This window comes from Pempheris klunzingeri, chromosome 7 (genome assembly GCF_042242105.1).
Source record: "Pempheris klunzingeri isolate RE-2024b chromosome 7, fPemKlu1.hap1, whole genome shotgun sequence".
Classification (NCBI taxonomy): Eukaryota; Metazoa; Chordata; class Actinopteri; order Acropomatiformes; family Pempheridae; genus Pempheris; species Pempheris klunzingeri.
This window is the reverse complement of record NC_092018.1, coordinates 26429884-26448019: the sequence shown is the minus strand read 5'-3', so window position 1 is coordinate 26448019 and position 18136 is coordinate 26429884. Positions and strand designations below refer to the sequence as shown.

At 41.8% G+C, this 18136-nt stretch overlaps 5 protein-coding genes across 6 annotated transcripts; 2 read left to right on the top strand and 3 right to left on the bottom strand.

Moving 5' to 3' along the window:
- Positions 1–208: 208 nt before the first annotated feature.
- Positions 209–2227, bottom strand: cox6a1 (cytochrome c oxidase subunit 6A1). The gene is made up of 3 exons (XM_070833763.1): positions 2096–2227; positions 630–772; positions 209–517 (listed from the first exon to the last, which is right to left on the bottom strand). Exons 1-3 carry the CDS (start codon positions 2196–2198, stop codon positions 428–430), a joined length of 336 nt encoding a protein of 111 aa, XP_070689864.1. The 5' UTR covers positions 2199–2227; the 3' UTR covers positions 209–427.
- Positions 2228–3520: 1293 nt separating this feature from the next.
- asgrl1 (asialoglycoprotein receptor-like 1) lies at positions 3521–4785 on the top strand. The gene is made up of 7 exons (XM_070834290.1): positions 3521–3602; positions 3680–3772; positions 3846–3923; positions 4031–4075; positions 4167–4306; positions 4399–4514; positions 4632–4785. The coding sequence occupies exons 1-7, from the start codon at positions 3521–3523 to the stop codon at positions 4783–4785; spliced, it is 708 nt and encodes a 235-aa protein (XP_070690391.1).
- A 1637-nt stretch (positions 4786–6422) lies between these two features.
- On the top strand, positions 6423–7965 carry pla2g1b (phospholipase A2, group IB (pancreas)). The gene is made up of 4 exons (XM_070833317.1): positions 6423–6511; positions 6658–6814; positions 6919–7046; positions 7681–7965. Exons 1-4 carry the CDS (start codon positions 6469–6471, stop codon positions 7803–7805), a joined length of 453 nt encoding a protein of 150 aa, XP_070689418.1. The 5' UTR covers positions 6423–6468; the 3' UTR covers positions 7806–7965.
- prkab1b (protein kinase, AMP-activated, beta 1 non-catalytic subunit, b) lies at positions 7847–11583 on the bottom strand. 2 transcript variants are annotated; one of them, XM_070833316.1, is made up of 8 exons: positions 11341–11583; positions 11019–11182; positions 9964–10133; positions 9782–9875; positions 9558–9672; positions 9326–9459; positions 9150–9218; positions 7847–8467 (listed from the first exon to the last, which is right to left on the bottom strand). In XM_070833316.1, exons 2-8 carry the CDS (start codon positions 11163–11165, stop codon positions 8390–8392), a joined length of 807 nt encoding a protein of 268 aa, XP_070689417.1. In that variant the 5' UTR covers positions 11166–11182; positions 11341–11583; the 3' UTR covers positions 7847–8389. The 2 variants fall into 2 exon arrangements, with proteins under 2 accessions (XP_070689417.1, XP_070689416.1); XM_070833315.1 differs by having other exon boundaries at positions 11019–11166; positions 11341–11582.
- A 3457-nt stretch (positions 11584–15040) lies between these two features.
- Positions 15041–16344, bottom strand: LOC139204290 (transmembrane protein 233). Its single transcript, XM_070834289.1, has 3 exons — positions 16186–16344; positions 15151–15285; positions 15041–15074 (listed from the first exon to the last, which is right to left on the bottom strand). The coding sequence occupies exons 1-3, from the start codon at positions 16342–16344 to the stop codon at positions 15063–15065; spliced, it is 306 nt and encodes a 101-aa protein (XP_070690390.1). The 3' UTR covers positions 15041–15062.
- Positions 16345–18136: the final 1792 nt, after the last annotated feature.

Here is an 18136-nt window from a genome sequence, read left to right as displayed (position 1 = left end):
TGAGCCAGCCCGCACAATGCCAGCACCTGAAACTGAGGAAACTAAATGGAATTCAGCCATCATGTATTTATTATTTACACCTGTGCTTTTCCTACTGTGACCTGTCAGTATTTTCCATGAAAAAGGGCCTACTGGCTAAAACAATACACCAAGATGAAATACCTGGAACAACACAGCAGATCAACACACAGAGGAAATAAAACATGACTTGAGGTAATTGTTACTTTATTTAATTTAAATCGGTTTCAACAGACATTTTGTTTTATGGTCCAGAGTAAAGAAACTGTTGGTTCAGGTGCCCCATGTTGAGTGCACAGAGGTAAACAATGAAAATGAACTGAGTAAACTGTGAACAGAAGTGTGGTCCAGTAACAAACGCTGAGGGAGATGTGGTCCCTGTGCCAGTTATGAGATCTGTAGGGAGGGTTTACTCATCGTGACCCTCGTAGCCATCAGGAAGGGCATTCAAATGCGAGTTGTGGAAAAGGGATTTGGTGCCATCTCCCCAAGGGAACCGCTGTAAGAATCACAAAATAAGGCAACATATAATTCAGGTGTAATATTGATAAAGGTGTCTTTTAAAACGGCCATTTTGGAATGTGAGTTGTGCAAGTAGCTTGTAGTCAGACCTTGGTGCGAATGCGAAGGTGGGTGTAAGGGACAAACTCTGGCTGTTCATGGGAGTGATTCTGCTCTTTCAAGTACATGTTCAGCATGCACACTGCAACACCAGGCAGGGCAACCACGAAGCTGAGGATCTTCCATGTCTTGGCTGGAGGAGAATTACACAGATGATTAGTTTAGCAAAGCAATTATGAATCCGACCAAATTAAGAGTGTTAAGAATTAAAGTGCTCTTTGAGCACAACACGATCCCCGGGGTCTAAAGTTTCTTTACGCCAACGCTGTTCTGTGCCCACTAAGTTTAAGACTAGAAAATGTTAGAAAACATTCATAAATGTTACTGACTTGTGCCCTCTACTATAGCTACAATGTCACATGACCCCAGCTCATATTATTGGAAGCTACTATTGTCATGATGATACACAGAGAAAAGAATAAAGCTTGAAATAACCCAATAATACTGTGGCGGAGAACTTCCAGACTTAGCCTCTCACCTCTCAGTAACAGGCAACCCAGACCATGAGAGCTTTACACGAATGCAGCAGTTCCCATTAGCCATACGTGCAACGCACACCAATTACACGTGTGATGCAAAATGCAGTCAGTTTTCACTCCTCCATTAAAATACACAGCAGTGAGGAGTTTATATTGTAAGTTTTATTACTTATGGATGAGATGTCCTGCTTGGTGAGCGTTAAACAGCACACGTATAACTAAGCAGCCTCCCAATCAAGACTTTGTACCCAGATTAACACAAGGACCTCTAAAAATGTCCCACTTAGTCGTATTATGCCACCATGGCTTGTTATTACCGAAGGTGACATTTAACTCCAAGCTCTCCGACCTGCTTATTAGTAATTTGATTATTTTACTGACTGATAATACCCACTTTACAAGTGATCCAACAAAGGCCTTTTAATTCCTGCTCAGTTCTCTCTCTCTCTTGTATACACACTTTTATTTTGGTCGTGAAACTCATTTTTACTTTTGCCTCGCTCTTGTTACTTTAAAGTTTCCCCTCACATGTTCATGGTCATATCTGATGACTTGTGATTTCTTTACATTAACTGTTGTAGTTTTTCCATTTCTTGTTTTGTAGAAAGATTTAGTCACGACTACCATCATACATTGACCTGATGTGACACTTTGTTGTTGCTCTTTAGCTCGCTGTACGTGACACTGGTCCGCTCTTAAACCATACAAGAGTACCAAATTAATTAGAAAACACACGAAGGCCCTGTGAGTGCCTGCTTTGTGAGTTGGCAGGCTTAAATGACCAAGTCTTCATCCCAGAAAGCTGCCGCTCTGTGCAGCTTCTTCTACGTGCTGTCCGCTGAAGGATGCTAGGCTACTGCTAATGCTAACATGGCTAACGCTAGCTGAGCAAGGTCACTGTCAAAACTTAACAAGTTGTCGCAGAGATAAATGACATTACAACCAGTCAGGGAGTTAAAACGGGGCGCTGCACTTGCCTGCGTCCTCGCCGTGTCCGGCAGCGGCAGCAGAAAGCTGACGTCGGCCCTGGGTCTGAGAAGACCTCAGCAAAGCTTGGGAGAAACGTCCGACAGCCGCCATTTTCCTTTCTGAGAGACGCAGAGACCGGAAGGGGTTTGTATAGAGGTGTCACGTGGTGGCCAGACAGGCCTACTGCGCCCCGATGCGGCAAGACGGTGAATTACAAGTTTCACTTTGTCACAACCTGTCAGCATTTTGCTCAGAAGTACTTTGACCCCCCTCTTGTACTGAGCTGTAAATATACAATATATAGAATAAATACAGGCACATGACAAGAAAATAAATACACTGCAAGAAATGTATATACCACCATAACAGAGGAAATATGTTAAATAATTATATTAAATGTTAAATACAAGGTACAGAGAGACTCAGTGTCATTTTACCATTGAAGGTTAGTTGGTATTTCACATTAAAATGAGGGGGGGAATTGTAGTGTAGGACTAAATGTAAGCTATTAAGTATAAGTCTGTTGTCACATTATTTCAGCAAATAAGGTTGGATGACTTTAGTGTCAGAGCAACAGCACAAGAACTGATGCTGGAAAAAGGACATTTTAATAAATGAAACTATTTGCATTATGAACATCTTTCATATACAAAATAAACTGTTTTCAAAAAGTTCAAATTAAAAGGTACTAAATACAACGTGAACTGTAAAGTTGTTCAGAAGATAGTCTCAAATTAAGTGAAGAGAGAAGGACATTGCTAAAATCTGTTCTACCAGAGAAATCCCATTATTGATATATTACCATGCAGGGATTGTCCTGGAGCTGAGATATGCATTTATCTAAGTTTTGCTTTTTTCTTGTGAAATATTTTATAGTTGACGTCTTCATTTCTCTTTAAAGGGGAGGACTTTCTCTGATCTAATGGTCAGAGTCCAACCAGAGAAATTCAGAGATCCTCTGGTTGATGAAGGTAAGTGATAAATGTTCACTCTGTCTGCAGAGTATGTTTGTTCTTGAAATGCCTTCGCAATCATTCCTTTTTTAACATTTATAGAAACGTGTAGAGATGTGCATTACTCACCATGTACCAATGGTATTATGAATTATACAGTGAACTGTATCAACAAACACTTTTATGTCACAATTTAAACGTAGTGAAGCATTTAGTCAAATTAGCTGCATATCTTTGAAAAAGTTTTGCCTATTTCACAGTGTATCATGGCAGAATTCTCTTTTATACATTCAGTTGTTAATAGTTAACGCATTTGGCTTGAAAACAAACAAAGTAGTTGCCCTCTTATTTGCCATTGTGTGCTGATAATCTCAACATGACTACGGACTGAAGACTTTTATCATCAACTATAAGCTGCAAATTTTTTTACTCGCTGCATTAAAAAGTGCCTTTTCCTAAATAATCTGATCTCTTTCAGTAATGGAACCTCAGTATCACCAGTTTGGGACGGGGTCTGATAACAGCTCTGTCCACAGAGAGCACACGATGGTTGAACAAACAGGTGAAACACGCGCATGTGTTTGATTTTGAGTCAATAATTTCTGATGCCACTTTAAACTATGAAAAATTGTCTGCCAGTGTCTACAGGTTGGAGGAAGATAGTGGTGTATGTTCTCTATGGGGTCCTGGTGCTGCTGCTGTTAGTTCTGCTGATGGTCACTGGGATAAAATGTACGACTTCAAACAGTGATGCTCATTCATTAAAGACTATTTCTCATTCTCTAACAATTTTTGTATCTCAAAGTCTCCCAGTTAAACAAGGAAATCACTGATGTCAAGCATCACCTTGAGAAAATCAGCCACGGAGGAGGAACTTCATCAGGTCAGGAAAAGGTTTTCAGGTCTGGATATAACGATGCAGTCGTACAATCGATGCCCTCGATGTATTTTTTTCTTTTTATTTGGTGGTTTTCCAAACTAAAGGTGCAGCACGTGTGCAGGATGTCTACCTGGAGGCAACCGTCCCAGTTAGAGGTAAAACACTGAATGCTTTAATCAGTGAAATCAGATTTTTTTTCCCCCCCAGCCAGAATCTCTTGACTTATCTCAGTCGTCATCACACCAGGAACGTGTAGGGAGGGATGGGTGTCTTTCCAGAGAAACTGCTACCTGCTGTCCACCCACACCGTCATCTGGAGCAAAGCGGAGGAGCAGTGCCGAGCACACGGGGGACACCTGCTGGTTCTGAACAGTGTGGAGGAGCTGGTGAGGTTTAGGATGAAGGGGAGCTGTTCGCCTGCTGCTCTGGGGCTCCACTGAATGAATGTGCTGATACATTATGTATTCTTATCTTCTAGGACTACATTTCAGAGATAGTTGAAATCAGGTATGACTACTGGATTGGACTTGTGGAGCGACCACACCAGGCATACTGGAGCTGGGTGGATGGAACTGACTTCAGTTCAACCCAAACGTATGAGACACACAAATCTGTAGAAAAATAAAGGAGCAAAAGCACAAGCAAATGGTTGTTCTGATATGTGACCCTCTATCTAACCCATGAGGTGTCTCCTCCTGTGTCTGTGTGCAGCTTCTGGGATGAAGGTCAGCCTGACGACTGGGACTACAGAGAGAACGGAGAGGACTGTGGGCAGCTTCATTCCAGTTCTAAACGCAAACGCAAGCTGTGGAATGATGCAGACTGTCAACTGGCGTACCGGTACATCTGTGAAACTAGAGCATGATGAGAGACGGTGAATCTCTCAGAGCTACTGATTAAGACGTTATATTTTTGATTTTATAATTATTAGTGTGGATCACAAAAGAAGAGCTAAAAGCCACATGTATAGAATGTGTGTGAGGCTTTCATTGGACAATAAAAAAAAATGCAGACACTCTTTCTTTTCTTCTTGCCTGACTCGGTCATTGCAGTGGTCACTTGGAAGGTGAGCGTTTCCTTCGTTTCAATCTGCCTCAGCGAAGCACAGTAGCTCATTGGTTAAACTAACTAGTTTCCTGGACAATCCAAATTAAAAAACATAAGAGAATAGTGGTACCAGGACTATTTTCTGCTGAGGAAACACTCTATGAAAATGTCACAACATATCTCAGTGCTTTGAACAGCACAAACAAAATTACATCGCTCCAATTGTTCTGCAATGACTGCAGGAGTTTCTTATATTTCACAACCTTTATACATAAAACTGAAACTACTGGCATGTCAGAATCCACTGCAAGTGAGTCAGAAAATATGAAAAGGTGTCCTTTTCAGTTGGGTTGTGCCTTGGGTTAGGGGACAGGAAACAGCTCATGCAGTATATATATAATAATATAATATGTGTAATGTATATACCTTCAGCAGTCCTACCTCTCAGGCTCATTAACAGGCATGCCAGAGGCTCCCAGCCCACAGTAGCAGCCATGGTCAGCGCTGGCCAGCTGTCAGATGCAGCGCAGAGGATCATCGCCCTGAAACACACACAGCTCGGGAGCCCAGCACTGGAGGCACCTCCACTGCAGCTGGTTGTCATCCTACAACCTCCAGGCATTACATCACATGAAATCAAAATCAGACTTGGAAAAAAGAGTTTTTTCAAGTCCTCAAAGCCAATCTCTTCTGGCAAATCAGGTGATTTACAATATACAATGAAATGAGAGAGTGCTCGCAGGCTGGGAGGCTGAATATTAGGACAAGCGCTCAGATGCATCCTGCAGGTGAAGATGTGGAACGTAAAGCTAGAGGCTGATACTGACTGACTGCTATATGTACACACATACACAATGTATACACATATACAATTAGGAATATGGTACATACAAACAGACTTAAACACAAACGTGTGGTCATTATTTGTGTCCTGCTGTATCATATATGGTTTCCTTTTGTGATAACATAAAACACAACGTAATGAGAAGTGGAAAGTCGTGGGAACTCTGGCAAGTGCTCGCTATTTACACAGCTGTGTGTTGGAGGTTATTTCAGATTCAACTTCCATTCAAAGAAGGGAAACACAGCTTACCTCTTCACATCACTATAATGTTCAGGCATCAAACCACTAGTAGATGGTAAATCAAGCCCTAACTTGACCAAGTTCTGTACAGCTATTGTTCATATATTCTCCATAAATACATCACATCTCATTCCTGACTGACCACTAGTGGGATTGTGGAGTACCTGTTCCTGGTTGCTCACTTGAGGTAATGCTCCAGACAGAACCAGCTCAATGATTTACGTGCAAATTCTCACACCGGAGTTTAATTCATGTTGAGGTAAATGAAATCCTCGAGAAGAAACTCCACTAAATATGGGAGCTTTGTCGAGTTAATGCCCCACACCCCCCATTTGCATCTTATCTCTAGTGCTCCCTCACCTCCCCTATCTTTTAAGAACAGGCTGTGGCAGAATTCACGTTTTTCTGACTGTGACCATGAATGTGATGACAGCTCCTCTGCTGCTGCTGCTTCTCACTGGTAAGACTGGGGACAAAAAATGCCAATATGTAACAGTCCTTCAAATAACATAAGATAGTGCTGTTACCATTTAGGTCTTTTTTAATCCACCACAGTGCCTCTCTGCCTATTTGTTCATCATGTGTTCTTATTTGTCTCGCTCACAGCTGGTACGGTCAGTGGCGCGCTGCTGCCCAAGGCATTATGGCAGTTTGGGGAGATGATAAAGTGCCCTCAGCCCGGCGTTAACCCATTTGAGTACAATGATTACGGCTGTTGGTGCGGTTTTGGGGGGACTGGAACCCCTGTGGATGAAGTGGACATGTAGGAAGCAGTCACATCCCAATTTTGTTTGTTTTTTTTTTAGTGTGAAAAGCTGAAGAGACGTGGGATTTTGTCAAACGCACACTGTCCTCCTGTATTCATAGGTGCTGCAGAGTTCACGACAAATGCTATCAAACCAGCAGAAAGGCTCCTGGATGCACGGCGATTGCCGACCTCCCTTATGTTCTTGTTTATGATTTCACCTGCTCAAAGCAGCAACTGACCTGCTCAGGTAAGACCCCACTGAACTGTGCCGTTTTGGTGGTTATTGATGAATTTGCGTGCTATATTTTTCTCAATGTTATAAACTTTTATATGCTATAAACAGCGCTGAAAGTATTCAGTGTAAACACGTCTGTGTGTGCAGCTCTGCATGTGGGTAGCTGTGTTTAAACATCTATACATGAAGGGACCTGGACCATACATTTCCAGACACTTGAAGCCTTGAACAATTAAGTTTACAGAATTCCTTTATAGCCACAGCAATCAATACATATTGTTGCTTTATTTAGTTTACCAGCTGTTCATATTAACTTTGACTGTATGATTTCATCACGATTATTATCTGGTGTGAAACGCTGTGTCGACAGGATTGTTTCATTTCAAATATGAAGAGATTTTTAGATTACACCAGATTATGTTGAAAATCAGGCACATTTGAATGAGCATGAGTTAACAATTAAAATGAAGCATTTTCCACACTGTGAAGATTTTATATGAACCCTGTATGTTGGTGTGAAACAGCCAGGGTTTGATTCCCAGTTGAGAATACCTACACTACAAACCAGTGGTCTCCTCGTACTGTGGAGCGCCTCCACACTGGCATTGTCATGATCGTTTCCTGACTCTATTTCCCATCTCTGCAGCTACCAACAATAAGTGCCAGGCTGCCGTGTGCGAGTGCGATCGGGTGGCGGCTCAATGCTTTGCTCAGACAACATACAACCCACAAAACAAGAACCTGGATCCCAAAGTCCACTGTGTCAACTGAGTTATACAACCCACAGAAGAAAAAAAGAACACAAGAGAATGTTGGATTTCTAACCCTTTTCATTGATTTAGAATTTTTTGAACAAAACCAGATTTAACAGAAGTTTGATTAAGTAAAATAAAAAAAAAAGGCATCCTTGAAATAAAAGAGGCAAGTGAGATTTGCATTGAGAGGTTGAATTATTCCAACCTCTCCATGTCCTTGTTTGTGTTTGCTCACGTATGGAGGACTTATGTAGCACAGATAGCAGCTGTGCTTATCTCACCATTACCCTTGGTGATATCAGAAATATCTGCCTGTTCCTCTCTTGGAGTTTTTGGCTGATACTGACTCATCATAAGAAAGGAAGCTCTAGGTTGTAATCATGGTCGGATCATTAACTGACAAACATTGTGCAGAAACTTAAACCGAAATAAGAGCAACATTTACAAAATGTGACATTACAGGATGGTAAAAGGCAGCTTGTGCAAATGTTTAAAATCAATATTAGGAAGATATTTAGGTTCACTTTGAACAAAACAGTTCTCAGAGCAGGCAAATTATTGTCATTTCAAAAATAAGAGGCTGGACCATGGCTCTGTGGGCTATATCGGCTTGTAGAGAAGAGTGGTCACATACTTCTTTTTGTATCGGTGTGTTGCACTGAGAACCATCACTCCATCCTACAAGACAATGACGAGAAGAATAATTAGGCTTATAACTGAAGCTTTAACGACTCACACAGAAATTGTTTGACAGGATTTCATTCGAAAAATGTTAATAAATATTAGAGCTCCAGCAGTAATATTTCCAAACACGGTTTCATATTTTGAATAATAGAAGAATTAAGTAAAAAATAATTTGCTTGACCGCAGAAAATGAGGGAAAGTCTTTGAATATTAAACTTAAAGTTCAAGATAAAGACATTACACGTGGTTTATACACCTTATCCAGACCTAAATTCCAGCACTTTAATGACACATTTTCAAGCTTTTCCATCACCTTATGGCTCTGAAATGGTAAATTCAGTTTATTCTCAAATCAATTTGGCTCTTTCTGACTTATTTTCTTTCTTTATCTAAAGAGTGAACTAGTCAGTCAGATAGTCATTTTTTATGTTACTAGTTTCAAGCCCTTTATTCTAACTCTTTAAACACCACATTAAATTTCACATTTTCATGGATTTCTAGCATCCAAACGTACTATAGTATAGTATTTCCTTATGCATGGCATGCAGCACATCATATTTATGCCATCTAAAGGTATCCATGATAACCAATGACACGTACATGTCAGAAGGGCTTGATCCATAATCTTCCCCCGATTTCACAATAAAAAAGCAAATGTTGCAGGAGGATTTGTTACCTTGATGGAGAGGGCGTACAGGTGATTGAGCATGACGTGGTTGGGCTCTGGAAGCAGCGTCGGGTCACACTGAAGAGGATTCAGAGAGAGGATGAGTTTTGCTAAATTGCACGCCGTTGTAAAAAGGTATGCACTACTAAGTCTAGCGTGAATTCCACCATCGAGCCTGCACTTACAGAGATGCCTGTGTCCTTGTTGAGCAGCACTTGCAGCAGGTGGGGAGGTAAGATGGGGGGATGTTTGATCTTGTCTTCTGTCTTGGTGACATATGCATCCTGTAGGTAGGGGCCAGGAGGTGAACTGGACAAGTCTGGGGAGAATCACAAGAAACAGTTTTAATTACAGTAATAGTTCACGAGGATCAAAAGTCTGAAAGCAGTTGGTGATGAATTAATGCGGATGCAGTACCTGAGAGGTCTGCAGATTCCTCTGAGTCGATCCTGAGGGCATCAAAGACTTCAAAGTCGGTTCTCTTCACCTGGATAGCATTATTAACTGTTCCAGTTTTAGACGTCATCACGGCCTGTGATAGAGTGCAAACAGAACTTTGATATGAACTCTAGGGAAAGCAGAGAGGGCATTTGTACGAACATGAAAAAATAAGAGCGCAAATCTCTAAAGTTTTCACTCACCCCAGTAGGATCCAAGGTCCACTGACCGTCTACACAAAACTTGTACTGGTGCTCTCCCTCTGGCAGGTCCACAATGGCCACAAAGTTATTCTGACTGGGGTTGAGAGACAACCATGTGTTATTTCCACCTATGCACACACATAAAGGATGCACAACCTCGTGTGCTGCATGAGTCAGACTACCTTTTGTTGAGAGGGATCTTGGTGGCCCAGTTGTTAAAAGAGCCGGACACGAAGACTTCCTTGGCGACCCCCGTCCACCTGAACACAGTTGGTCTGGCCTGCGTCGGACTTTTGCTCTCGCTCTCCAGGTCCTGCTGCCAGGCCAGAAATTCCTGTATTTCCTGTGGAGCCTGGACAGCGTGATATCAATGTATTGTTGTCATGTTAATGAGATCGCCTTCAGCCTGTGACTCTGTCGCCCAGCGCTGCACTTCTTGACTAAAGGGCCAGCTGAGAGGCAGCTGAAGACGGATTCTACCGGCCTGGTGTTTGAGGTAAGTTGAATAAATCTTAAATGAATCCAAATCTTCTAGCTAAATACGTTACACACACCTGATAATTCAATAAGCATGATATAGATATAGATTCTTATCTGTAACATTCTCACAACGGTCTACAATGGATAGAATTAATTTGTTGCTACAGTGTGAAAATAAATTTCACTTATTTTCTAATGCACATAACTTCATTATGTACAAACCATATCAGTGTCCTTTTAACATTCATTTATCTACCAGGTATTTTTTGGCACATTACAGCTGCGCACTGCACAAAGATATATTGTTTATGCTTTCTTGAATTTGCTTAACCTGAGACTTTGTAAGCTGGTGCAATGTTTTTACTGCAATGAATTAAAAACACTATCTTCTTTATAAGAACCATGTCCGCTCTGTGTTTGTCCACCAGATTTGATTTTCTTGACACCACGTTTTATTAGAAACACAATGCCCTCTGGCTCTGGGATTTCAGCACCTGAATGCACCAACAAAAATGTCAGAATCGCTTTAAAATTCTCAATGATGTCATGAAAGAGACGTGTGGCATGCTTTCAAGACCAAAAATTCTGAATGTGAGTGAAAAAATAAAGATTATGACCGTTTGGACTTTGACATTAGTCACATGCATTTCATTACTAATGTGTAAAAGCATGCAGAACACTGGTGTGGAATCTGTCAATCATTAAAAGAACATCTGGTTTCCTAACACACAGTCCTGGTGAAAACCTGTTGGCACACCTTTGGATCTTCTCTCTGGAAGAGGTCTGCGTCCTCTGAGCTGTCCATCAGGATGTTGGGACGGGCCTCTTTGCATCCTGGCTGTCCATCTCGGTAGGACCTCTCCCCCTGACCCCCGCTGGACCGGTCACTGCTGCTGTTCCCCATCCTGGTGGCATCAAACACTGGCAGACACACACACAGGGAGACCACATCAGCACCTCTGCACGTCCTGGGACATGCAGGGCAGAGACCACCAGGGGCCCCTCACTGGTCCTTTGGGTTTCACTCTGTCCACCATGACCAGCCGGGGGACAGAACAAGTCTGAACCATAATACCCACCTAGATCCTGTCAGATGCGGTTTGATTGGAGGAAGTGTTATCAAACGGACGTCTCTGCTCCAACGTGCATCTGTTTGTGGTTTGTGGCTGTAAACACGTCAGGTTTCCTGATCGTTGTTGTTTCCGTCTTTGTGCAGCAGAAGTTCTCCTCTCGGGACTAACTCCTGAGGCGGAGTAAAAAATACTGTCCTCTGTGTTTTCTTTGTCCCTCCTGCTCTTATTTCTTCCTCTTCCCTCCTGTGGTCAGCTGCACGGTGTGCCTTTTCGCCATTTAGAGGAAACTTCAGTGTGTGTGTGTGTGTGTGTGTGTGTGAGGGGGGAAGAAAACACACCTCTTCCGCCTCCTGTCCACGAGCGGAGGGAGAGTTAAAGTCTCCAGTTACTCTGTGGCTCAGTCAGCTCAGTGATTTTGAGCTTATTGTCAAATTTAGAGCGTGAACTTGGATTATGAAAACATGCACATAACAAAAAAAAGTCTGTTTTTTGTTGATAATATTGCAGAGAAGCACAAAGAACACACACATGCCTGAAAACATCCCAAACTGGAGGTTCACAACATGGGGACAGCGACCCCTAAAGGGTCACACGGTGAATCTAAAGGTGAGACAAGCAACAGTAGTGGCAGAGGAAGTATTCAGGTGTAAAAAAAATAAAAAATAAAATACTCCATTATGAGTCAAATTAAAATAAAATAAATAAATAAAATAAAAATGGGACTTAAAGGAGCAGTGTGTAAGATTTAGTGACATCTAGCGGTGAGGCTGCAGATTGCAACGACTGAACAACCCTGACTCACCTCTTCAAGCAGGTAGACAAGCTATGGTGGCCAAAGGATTCACGTGATCCTCCATTTGTTAAATGACAAAATGGTATTCCTCCTCACCCTTCTTCTTCATGCATTGAAGCTGCCAAAAAAGCGAAATGACCTTTATTGTCCATTTTGGGCTACGGTGGAAATATGGAGATGATTTGGATTAATCTACACATTATATTCTCCATTAATTGGCTGATTGCTTGGTTTGTAGAAATTCTACTCACACCCCAAAGTGACACCTTCATAATGCTGTTTTTTTGTAAAACTAATCTCAAATCCATTACGAATAAACTGAAGACCACAAGTTGAATATTTCATGATCGCAAAAAAATATATCATAGGCCACTTGGACCTGTCCCCTCTCAATCCAGCACCATCAGAAGAAAATGTCTAATTTTACCGAACTTTACTGAACTGCGTGCTGAACAGTCTGTGTGTGTGTGTGTGTGTGTGTGCATTTATGTTTTAGTGTGTCTCTGTGTCAGTAGTACCTGCCTGAGTCGTTTGAAAGAGCTAGCAGTGTGGGTATTTTAACAAGATAAAGACCACAAGAAAAGGAGCTTTGTTAACTTGATGTAACAAAATCATTAACTTTATGAGTTTTTTTCAGACATTACATGATAAAAGGTCACTAAAATATACTTACTTTTACTTTCTGATCAACTTAGCTACATATGCAGTTCTCTGGCTCATAGATCTGTGATTTCTACTGCCTTTCTGTGAGTGTTTTGCCTGTAGAACAGACAGCTTTAGTCAGCACAGTGTGCTACGATTTCTACAGCTCAGCAAAACAGTGTCCTTGTGTCGTATCCTGTCTGATTTCTCTGAGGCCTTCTCACGGCTATCCTGTTTCATGTACTTCACATATCTAAAGCCTGTAACTCTACACAAAGAGTCATCAGTATTTCTGTGTTGGAAAAAGGTCGCCGTCGCTCAGGGACGGAGAGCAGAGCCACAATACGCGCATTTACTATTTCAGTCAGTGATTATTCATCAGACAGAAAACCACCGATATGAACAGAAATTCCGTCCTCTCTTTATTTCCTCTGAAGGCCCTCTCATCGTTTCAGTTCAGTTGATGGTGCTGCTCGAGTGGATCTCTGAAAACAAACCTTATTCCACACAGTCAGACAGTATCATGTTCTCTATTGACTTGTTCCAACTCTTCATTCAAATTCTGTGATTTGTATCCAAATAAAAGACTACATGTGTATTTGGCTGCATCATTCCTCATCAATGGGAAATGGGAACTTCTGGATCTATTTATCTTGTCCAAAATGTTGGTGGGGTGTTTTTAGTGTGTATTATTTTGATGTTATTAATGTATTCAGATGTACCTGGCTGCCATGGCAATTTAATTTTCCTTCTATCTATCTATGGATAGACAAGATCTCTAAAGGAGATGAAATATGAACAATTGATCGCAGTATAGTATTACCGTATTACATGACCAGAAATTGTCTGTACTGTTGTCCATTAGAGCCAGATGCTCCCTGACACTTCCTCTGGCTCTCCCTGGGGGATCACAAGGGATTCTCAGGTCAGGTTGTAAGTGCAGGGTCATAATCCTTCTCCAAGTTCACAGAACACATGTAGATTAGATGTGCAGATTCATGGCCCCTCCTGTGTCCTCGTAGGAATAAAGAGCTGGTCCACCAGATGGTCCACAATGATGGATAAGGCTTCCCTTATGTCCTCCATCTCTGCCTCCTCCACAGAGGGCAGGCTGAAGGGCTCGGAGGCTCCTTCAGGTGTTCACTCCATAGCGCTGTCAACCGTGAAAGTCACCCTGCAGAAAACAAGGATCTGCTTCCCCTGCTTAAGTTGTCTGTGGGTTCGGCAGAGGGGGGGCGCCCCTCCTTTGCACCACCCCTCTCCAGTTCATCCTCACCACATTTTTGGGCTTTGCGGCGCCCATCCAGCAGCCTTCCCTGGCGTCTCATCCGGCTCACTAGCAGGTGTCGATCAGCTGACGAGTCTGCTCCTCCCTTCATGTGAGCGTCCAAGACACATGGCCGCAGCTCGACAGTGATGTGGTATCATTTATTTTACGCTGTGAGGCAGGGTGCACTGTGCTGGCCAGGGTCACATGGAGGTACAAACCCTCCACCTTGATAAGTTGTTTATTAAACTAGTAGATTAGTGTGCTGGATCACTGCACCGCCTGAAGATTATATGCTCTATTCTTAGCCTCATAAAAGTGTTAATATTACATAGCAGAGTACACGATCCCTCAGACTCTACACATTGCAACAGGTGTCAAAGATGGGTGTGAGCTGAGGGCAGTGGATGAAGCACAGTGGGTATCATGAAACCCCCACCGTACTATTGCACAGTATCTTACCTTGTTTATTGCTACCACTAATATTGAATGTTGTTATATTGCGTTAATGACCTCAGAAATATGGATTGTGTCGCATGAAACTCTTTTGAAAAGTGAAACTTTTTACTTCGTCCTTTTATTCCCACATACAAGAAGAGCAATGCTTCCATTATATTTCTCTGCTTGTAATTACCAGTCATAGATCACAATTCATCAGCAATCAGTTATCAGTAGTTACGGTAAACAATAAGTAATAATGGATGTTTTCAATCAGTCCATTAGAGGCCTTTAGTTACTGAAAAGCTGCATTTTTCTTATCAATACAAGTACTAATAGGTTGCTCTTTCATAGAGACATGTACATAATTGTTCCTTTCACCTTGCAATTAAAACTATTAGAAGTTTTATTGCAATAACATTTTCACAATAGCTGAAAACACGATGCATTCAGCAGTAAAGTGAGACTCTGCCAGCTCTTGCAAAACCTCCTCTCTCTTAGCAGAGCCCCTTTGCATCCCTTGGAACTCCACCATCTATGACATTTTCATCTCTTTTCCACGACCTCCTCCTCTTCCTCCCCAAGTGGTCACACCACATGCTGTGGAGGAAACAGACACTTGAAATCTCTCCGTCCTTTTGGTGATTACTGCATCGCATATCTGTTGCACTCATACCGTGGTGAAGTGCACAGTGGTGTACACAGTGATGATCACAAGACCAATGACAAAAGACACAATCCCCAGGTGGAGAGCTTTCCGGCCCAGCTGCTTCGAGCCATCGTAGTCCTCTTCGTAATAGCTCTTTTGGGCCTATGAGATGAGAGAAGGGTTTAAAAAAAACCCACCAGTTATACAAGACATGTGTCTTTCTGTGAACGTCTAGCATTTAAAGAGAAATAATCGATTTTTCCTCCTACTCCTTTTCTGTTTTCTCTAATTCAGATTTGCATTGAAGCCAGTGTCCTCAGCAATGAGGAACAGTGGACTGCTGCGCTTGCATGCCTCATCTTGTTACTCACAGCTACAACGATGCAACAGCTGCTGTTGGCACATCGACCCAACACAACCCACAGCTCTCCCCTTAAAGACTTGAGACAAGCCTAAATGTGTTCCTCCTGTCTAATGCTTAAAGTTCTTTAAACATTGTGGCTTGTTGGCCAGTGAGGAATATTTACCAGAAAGCTGCAGGAAGAGTTTCCTCTCATGTAAACACAGATGGGATAATAACAGTGAGTGGGTATGAACGTGGTTTGGCACTCGGGTAGTCCATAAACTGAAAGTATATTTAATCTGAAGACACATCAGTGGAAGCATTTCTCAATTATAAGGATGGGCAAGGCTGAGGATGAGAGGAGAGGCTATTTCTGTATCCCCGAGCACTAAGTCATTTGTAGCAATGCATAACTTGTTTGTTGCTTGAACAATAGATAAACAAAGCATGTAAATGGAAATCAAGTATTGGACTGAATTGAATTTCCTCCTATGGGGGATCAATGAAGAAAAGTCTAAGTCTAAAGTCTAAAGTCTCAGTCTATATCTGGACTATATATCCAGACCTTTTGACATGTATTAGCCATGATCCCTCACTATCCTTACCTTCCACCAGAACTCCCTTCTTTAATCTAGGCAAATAAGTATGCTATGCTGTAATTATTAGGAGCAAAGCATGTCCAGAAACCTTCAGACAGCCTCCAGCACTGTACGACTCACCAGCACGGAGAAAACCAGCGCCACAATATTGATGGGCCATGCAGGGCAGAAACAGGTGAACATGGTCAGACAGAGGTAGTTCCTCAGAGGGGGGATCTCCTGAGCCTCTCTGTTCTTCGGGACGTCAGAGATCCCGTCCAGCGAGAACTTGGCGTTCATGACCGGCTCCCTGGAGACAGTCAAAGCGGACAGGCGAGGCAACGGGGCTGAGACACTGGGAGAGTGGAGGTGGGGGCCAGGGAGGGCAAGCAGTGGAGCAGTGATGATGGAAGAGAGAAATCAGCCAGCAGAGGGATGTGAGGGGGACACAGAGGCAGGCTGCTGGGAGGTCTGAGCAGACTGGAGGCCTGCAGACAGACTGAGCAAAGGTTTTTAGATATAATGTCAGCAAAAAAAGGCAGAAAGACATTTTATTGGTTTATAACTTAGAAGATATGTAGTAATTTAGTACATATTTATAGCAATTTGGCCTAAATTCTGTTATTTTAGTACACATTTATGGTAATTTAATACAAAATCTATGGTAATTTTAAGTAATTTATTAAAGATTTATAGTAATGTATTACTAATTAATAGTAAATTAGGACAAACTTGGTACAATTTGTGAATGATAGAATTAAAATAACACCACTGCAGTTGTTTTCACAGCTTACAGTTATTCAGAAAAAAGCAATCATGGGGTTTCCTTGACAGTTATTATGTGAGGTTTCTGTTGTAAGACAGGAAAACGAGCAAAAGCCTTTCACCTAATATGCAGTTCTGAACGGCATATTAACCGAACGCCACACAACACCAACTAATGCTGGTGTAAAATAATGCCAAACAAATCCTAAAATTTCATAACTGCGAGAGAAAAAATGTTAAAAGTATTCTTCTCATTCAGGAAAACATGTATTTCAAAAGACAAAAAAGTGTCATGGTGTGCAAAAAGAAAAGCCAAACAGGACACATAAATGGAATGTTTTAAAATAATTTATTAGGAATTTTAAAAAGTTTTTTTTTCAAAGGAATAAACATGACAGGAAAAAGAAAATCAGAAAATGTTACAGTGTTGACAAGATTGTTATTTTTCAGTGAAAACAGCATCAAAGTATGAACTACCACGGTAGCCCACGGCAGAGTGAGCGAGTGTATCAAAATGTGTAACCTGGTACTTTGTAGAGTGAGAGTGCTTTGTTCTTCAGCTAACATTCGAAGGAAAACACATTTATCGTGATCGGCCAGTGCAACATCCTAGTAGCTCCGAACATTATTGTTTTGGTCTAAAAATAGCTGTCACATTGCTACAGTCTGTGACCTCCAGTGGATACGCAGTGATGGATTGGGGGAGGGTGGGGGGTGACAGGTAAACAAGAGTTAATAAACCCCCCCTCCCTTCCTGTTGGAAATACCACCTTTGTAAAAGGTTCAACCATCCACACTTTGACATCGATGTTAATGTAATAACAAAAAAAGTCAGATTAAAATTTCACATTTGCAACTGAGGTACCCCCCCACCCCACCCCCCACCCCAAAAAAACAGCACATGGCACATTGGGAACCAATGTGTATAAAACCATATGATACGCTCACACAAACATCAACACACCCCGCAGAGTCAATAACAGTGTTAGCTGTGCATGACTGCTCCTTCATTTTCCTTCACAAACAATCATCACGTATTGAAAATCACAGTTAAAACAATAATATGACAAAGTAAGAAAACAGCATGTTTTTTTTTTCCTCTCCTGATAGAGGAGCATTTTCACACTCAGAAGTAAAGTGTTGTCGCACACTCAGCCTCTCTCCCGCTGAACTCAACGCTGAAAGGGTTTCAGGCCGAATGCAGTAACAGAATTTAGATATTTTTTCATAAATTCCAGGAGAGAAATACAGTATACGGCTGGTCTGACAATCACATCACACAAACTGAAATGTTCTTGACCTCCATTTGAAATTATTGTACGCAACA